Genomic DNA, 6,274 nt, shown 5'->3' with positions numbered 1-6,274 from the left:
GTCCTAGTATATTCTTCAATTTCCTGCATACGTATGCTGTTGTGATGCCACTGGCTCCCAGGTTACCAAACAGGCAGAGGACACAGTGGATTCAGCTCCACTCAATAGTTTTTAATGGACCATGCTGCTGTGATCAGCCAATGACAGGAACGGCGGGGAAACACTACAGAGAGAGCGCCAGTGGCAGCATGAACACAGCCAGCCAATGTGCAGCAGGGAAGGGCAAAGGAAGGGGAGGAGGAGGGCAAGGCAAGGCAAGGCGAACAGCAGAGGTAGGGGATGGGGGCGGAGTCTCTCCCTCAGAGCGCCTGCCTTCATGTGTTTTCCTCGCTCAGCCCTCCCCTATCCATCCCCCCCCCACCCCCACCGCCGCTGCCCCTCTCTCCTGCTCCTCCTCCGCCCCTGAGTGTGGAGCAGCAGCAGCGGTGGAAGCCTCACTGCCTCTCCTCGCCTCAGCAGTGCGGGAACCACAGCAGCAGGGAGAGCAGAATGGATACGGAAGGGAGCCAGAGCAGCCTGTCGTCCGGCACGGATAACTCCCCCCACGACCCCTGGTAAACGAGCCGCTCCGAAGCCCCTTCGCTTTCTTTTCTTCTTTTATTTTGGAGCCGTTTTTTATTTTTTGAGTTCACCTTGGACTTTAGTGGAGTTCCGCGCCGAGACAAAAGACGAGCACGCTGCTTGAGCGCGTGCGCGCGCGTCTCTCTCTGAATGGATCCGCGCACCGGAGGAGACGCAGACGCACCGCTTCTTTCCGCCTGCCTCCCTCTCCTTCCTCCTCATCCTCCTTGTTTGTTTATTTACCGTTCCTCCAAATAGCCTCCCCGCAACTTCTCCATCATCACCTTTTTTATTTTATTTTATTATTATTATTATCTCTCCCTCCTCCTCTAGGGATTATAACGGCCCGGCTGGCCGATGGGTGACTTCGCAACATGGCCGATGCTTTCTTCTTTACTTTACTGATTTCACAGAAAGAAAAAAGACAAAGAAACCCAAAAAATCCTCCAGATTTCCACCCTAAATGTGCTCTGTTGTGTTTTGACTCCTTCTTGTGTTTTTCTCTCATTCAGCAAAATGTTCATCGGGGGTCTGAGTTGGCAGACAACACAAGGTGAGCTGTCCCGCACTCTACTTTACCACCGTCTGGATGAATCCTCCATCTCTATGAGCGCACAGCAGCTTCCCTCAAGTTAAACACTATGATGAAATAAAAAAAGGAGGCTGCAGCTCGCTGAGGATCAGCTCTTAGGATTTAAGACTTGCAGAGACGCAGGAGATTAACCGTGGAAATCGCGCACACATTCAACCAGACTTGTCTGCTCCCCCCTCCTCCTTTTTTCTCTTCCCGCATGTGCGCTCTTTTACGCATGTAATAACAGAGAAGAGGGGCTCTATTCAGATAAATACACGCATAAATAAAGTTATTGATTATTTAGAGTCAAAGCTGAAGTTGTGCGCCTCCTACTTTCCACCCCCCCTCTAAACGTTGCATTTATTCTAGGAAACAAACATGCATGCACTTTATTCTAGTTAGCCGTGTTATTATCCCACAGATGCTGCTACTCTAAACCTGCAATCTTGCATTTTTGCTTTTTTTGTGGCCCTCGTTGTAATCTGGGAGGTCTGGAGGGACACAAACACAACGTGGTCCACCCCATTGTTTCTCTCCGGCCACCCCAGCAACACATGTGTGTGTGTGTGGAGTTTATTGAACAGTTTTCTTGTCCTGTCTTCTGCAGAGGGCTTGAGGGAATACTTCTGCAAATTTGGCGAGGTGAAGGAGTGCATGGTGATGCGGGATCCCGTTACCAAGCGGTCGAGGTAAGAGAGGAAAGGAGGCGTGTGCGCCCCGCCGTCCTATCACTGGATGCCTCATGGTCTGCTTTCCACGCATAGTCTCCAGGGGCGCCCCTAGAAACTTTCAAACGGGGTTAATCAGATGGTGACCATGCCTTCATATGAAAACAATAACAGAATTAGGTATATCTGTTTGAAAGAATTTAATAGCAGATGTAAAATCCGCCTGTTGCTGCACACTACAGGTCAGCTGGCTTCAAGAAGGAAGTGATTTTGCTTGTTTTTTTTAAGACAAATTGGCTTATTTGGAAATATTTCTTTAAGAAGGCACAACATTGGATTTTAAAGTTAAAGTAGGTGCACTTGGTATGCGACTAGCAGCTTGTGCTCTTGTGTTTTTTCCATATACAATTAATTTAAAATGTGCAATAAAAATTGTTTAAATACGCCTTTCTTATGTAGAAAGATGAATCTCTTTAGATTAATCAATTAGTTAGATAATAATCGGTAGATTAATCAATTACTAAAATAATCATTCGATTAAATTATTGCTAATAGCAATCCTAGCTAAAATATTGATTAATTATGACATAATCTAATGTTTCTCCAGAATGTATTAAAAACATAAGATGGAACATGGTTTGGGACGCTGCCTGGAGGCCACCTGTAACAGTGAAGTTTGCTTTTAGCTTTAATTCCGACAATGATCTGCTATTCTCTTCATATGTTTGTGATTCAAACTGAAAATAACATTTTAAGGTACTAGATAATCAAAAGGAAAACTGTGCCCTCTGTGGAGTATGGTGGAGGCAGTATCATGTTCTGGGGTTACTTTTCTTCAGATGGAGCAGACATTTTTGTCAGTGTGGCTAAAGACACAGATATCACCCAGTTTTCTCTCAAAAACATTCATCTGAAGGTCGACCTTCAATGGCTTACTGTATGTATTCTACTAGCAGCAGGTAATACTTGGGGTACCATTTAAAGAGCTGAAAGGATTAAGCATTATATTCTACTAGCTCTTAAAATTCAGAGATGTGCCAATTCTCTTAAGGTCTTGGTTTGTGGTACAAGAATCTTTAAATACATAAAAACCATGATGACATTTCTTGCATTTCTTTTTCACAAGAGCAACCTGTATCAACCTAAATATACTTAAATGTAACTTAATAAAGTGCGTTAAAACAACCAGAGCTGAAACAAAGTACCGAACATAACTGTAGCTGCAAACTAGAAAGCATACTTTAAAAGAACAAGAGAGGATTTTAACAAGGCAATAAAAGCAATTTAAAAAAAAGAGGTCCAACTTAAGTCTTGCTAATGTTGAAAGCTGAGGGAAAAAAATGTTTTTAAGCTTTAATGGTGGGGGGGTGATTCATAAACATGAGCAGCAGCTGAAAACACTCTGCACTCCCCCCCCCCCCCCCCCCCCCCCCCCGAATGAGATTTCTACAGTCACAAAATCAGGACTCAAGAAAAACATCATTCTCTGCAGAATTTATCACCATATTTTGAGGTGTCTGTTCTAGATTTTATGTATCTAAATAATAATTTTAGAAGGAGTGGGATTTATTGTTTCTGCAAGTTAAGGAGTTACTCCTCTGTTTTGAGTTTGTAAAAAGTTGTGCATATAGACCCCCCTCTTAGGATCTTAGGAGAAACCACTGAGCCTCTCCAGCAGAGATGGCTTAATGTGTGATTTTATTTCATTTCTTTCCTCATGCAGGGGCTTTGGCTTCGTTACATACGCGGATCAGGCCGGCGTGGAAAAGGTTTTGGCGCAAAACAGACATGAATTGGATTCTAAAACGGTAAGTTTTTTTTTTTTTTTTTTTTTTAGTGCTTAATGGTTGGATAACTTTTTTCTACCAGCATGTTTTTTTTTTTTTTTTTATTCTTCTTCCTGCCTCTTTGTGCACTTTGCCTTCCACTGTATAGCTTGTAAAGTTCAGGAGTGTGTTTTTTGGAGCAGCCACCCTCCTCCTCCTTCTGCTTCTCCTGTCTGCTCATTTCCCCCCTCCAAATCCCGGTTCAGGGCGCCAACATGAAAGCGTTCTTTCTTGGTCTTCATTGCCATGGTTACCTGGGGGACCTGAATGGGGTAGCAGGAGCCCCTGCTAACACCCCTCACAGGTTTTATGCATGGCACAGAGCTCCCAGGAGTTGTTTCAGCTGAGTTTAAGAAGAGAAGGTTGTTAGTGTCGGATTGAAAACCAGTTCTCGTTCAGCCTGTGAGTCTTCATTTAAATATTGAAGTAACGATTGAGATACGAGGCTGCTCTGATTGGAAAGTTTATATTTAAAAAAAAAAAAATCCCATCCTTCACTCCTGCAACATTAGAATTCAAATGTAGGTAAATGGGACAGACGCTTTGCCAGAAAGAGGTCATGCTTGTGTTTGGTTTTATTAATATATATAAGGCAAAAAAAGGCAAGAGAGGACGTGTGAATCCCAGCGGCTTGTTTCTGGTGTGACTCCAAGCTGCTGACTGAGATTTGAATACCCATGAAGGTGTGAATGTGGCTGTCTTGGTCATGTAGATTGGGTGTGGGACTGGGGACAGGGTGTGTCTTCGTCAGCTTGAACTCACACATACACACACACCAGCGGCTTCACAATAGGATCATTTGAGAGGGAAAAATGGTGGCACAGAATGGCAGCGGAGCCCAGGGGTGGAGAAAAGGTAGACCTGGGTGCAGTTGTTGGAGCAAGTCTGTTGCTGGGGGTGACGCCAGCCTCTGGAGACGGTGCTGTAACAGCATAACCCAATGGGATTCATGTCTCCATAACAACTTCTCAGCTATTTTGCATTAACTTAAGGCGCTGGACTCAGTCGGGCGGCAAAGCTCTGACACACAGAGATAATGTCAAGTCATGCCAGACTTTCACTTTTTATACGTCTCATTATTTCTGAGCTGCAACTTACAAATATTTGATTTTTTTTTTTTGTCTTTACAGCCGTTATTAGATTTATTACAACATGCCTGTTGCTGTGTTCGCTTCAAATAGGCCCTGAGCAACTGCAAAGTTACTCAGTGAGTCATATTACCTCTTAAAATGAGGTGCTGCTCAAGCTCCTGAAAGTCAGAACCCTGTGTGTGATTTTGGAAGCTCAGCTTGGCAGGTCGCTGGTGGGGATTAGATGTTGCTCTGTTATAAACCAAAATACTTTGCAGGGATGTAACGATATGAAAAGTTAAAAACTGGAGATTCTGCAGCACAGCTGAGATCCAAATCTTATGATTTCATCTTTGATGGGCTCTTATAAGGAGGTAGAATACTGAAAAGGTGGGATTTTTTTCCACCAATCTATTTAAATCTCACAATGTTTTTATTTTTAAACACATCAACCAACAGGATGTGATTTCCAACAGAAAAAAACAGGAATATAAATAAGAAAAAAATGGTGTGATGAATTTAGTTTCACCCATTTTTGTCCTTATATGTTAACATATGTTAAAAGTTTAAAAGCCTTATTTAGATCAAATGCGTGGATTGTGGGCCCTCTGTGGCCCTTGGAATGATGTTGGGCGTCCAATAACCATAGTAAAGACAATGGCGGTTAATGCAGATGAACTTTAAGCTGTTTATAGATAAAATTAAACATATTTCTAAAATGGTAAATTCTACATTTTCTCTTAATTTACCACTTGTTTACATTCATTTTCATTATAAAGTCCAGAGGAGGTTTAAGAAATATTTAACAACATCCTTTTATGCCCATCTATTAGTGGCTGAAATGCTAAAACTCACACAAGAGGAAATATAATTGAAAAACTGATTGAGTTTAAGGTGATGGTAAATATCAATGTAATATTCAACAACAAAACAACATTTACAGATGTCACTGATACCATGCATCATAAATGATGCGTATATTGTACCAAATTACCAAAGTATCTGTTTAAAATGTATGAAAATTAATAATAGAATTTAAGTGCTTATTTTTAATGTGTTTTTTAAATAAAATAATTTCAAAATAAATTCAGCTTGAACTGAAAGGAACCAAAATTAAAATAGGAAAGTGTTGAATAGGGAACAGATAGGAATCCTGAATGCAATCCAAGAATTAGTAACAAATGTTTGTAAAAGTGTTTTTTTTTTAACTTATCAGTAATAAAAAAAAGAGGGTTACAGAGAAAAAATCAAAGGAAAGCAAGTCAAACTACAGTTGCGTGTAAAGCAGCAGACTGCAGGCTAGCAACCTGGAAAAACAGTCCTGCCAGAGAAAACAGCTGTAACTATAAAGAGCAGGAAAAGAGCAAATAATAACCTGTATTCATGTGTTTACTCTCTATCTGTAAAAACAACAACATGAGGATGTATAAATATTGAGATGTGAGAACTTTCATAAATGATTATTATTATTGGTTTGAATAAAGCCAGGTGGGCTATGTTATCAGAATCAGAAATACTTTAATTATCCCAGAGGGAAATTACTTTTGTTACATACTCCAGATACAGAGTTTATAT

The 6,274-nt window shown here is 41.3% G+C and overlaps 1 protein-coding gene across 1 annotated transcript in view; it reads left to right on the top strand.

Annotated features, from left to right (window-relative positions):
- The first annotated feature begins 264 nt into the window (after nucleotides 1-264).
- LOC119780111 (RNA-binding protein Musashi homolog 1-like) overlaps nucleotides 265-6,274 on the top strand; it is a 37,296-nt gene continuing 31,286 nt past the window's right edge. Inside the window, exons 1-4 of the mRNA XM_038280013.1 lie at nucleotides 265-554; nucleotides 1,074-1,114; nucleotides 1,743-1,824; nucleotides 3,527-3,611. Of these exons, the coding sequence (XP_038135941.1) occupies nucleotides 280-554; nucleotides 1,074-1,114; nucleotides 1,743-1,824; nucleotides 3,527-3,611 (483 nt within the window). The 5' untranslated portion in view covers nucleotides 265-279. The remainder of the gene's footprint in view (nucleotides 555-1,073; nucleotides 1,115-1,742; nucleotides 1,825-3,526; nucleotides 3,612-6,274) is intronic.

This window comes from Cyprinodon tularosa, unplaced genomic scaffold (assembly GCF_016077235.1).
Source record: "Cyprinodon tularosa strain WSP-4 unplaced genomic scaffold, ASM1607723v1 ctg155, whole genome shotgun sequence".
Classification (NCBI taxonomy): Eukaryota; Metazoa; Chordata; class Actinopteri; order Cyprinodontiformes; family Cyprinodontidae; genus Cyprinodon; species Cyprinodon tularosa.
The sequence above is the reverse complement of the archived record's forward strand: the minus strand, read 5'-3'. Positions and strand labels throughout refer to the sequence as shown.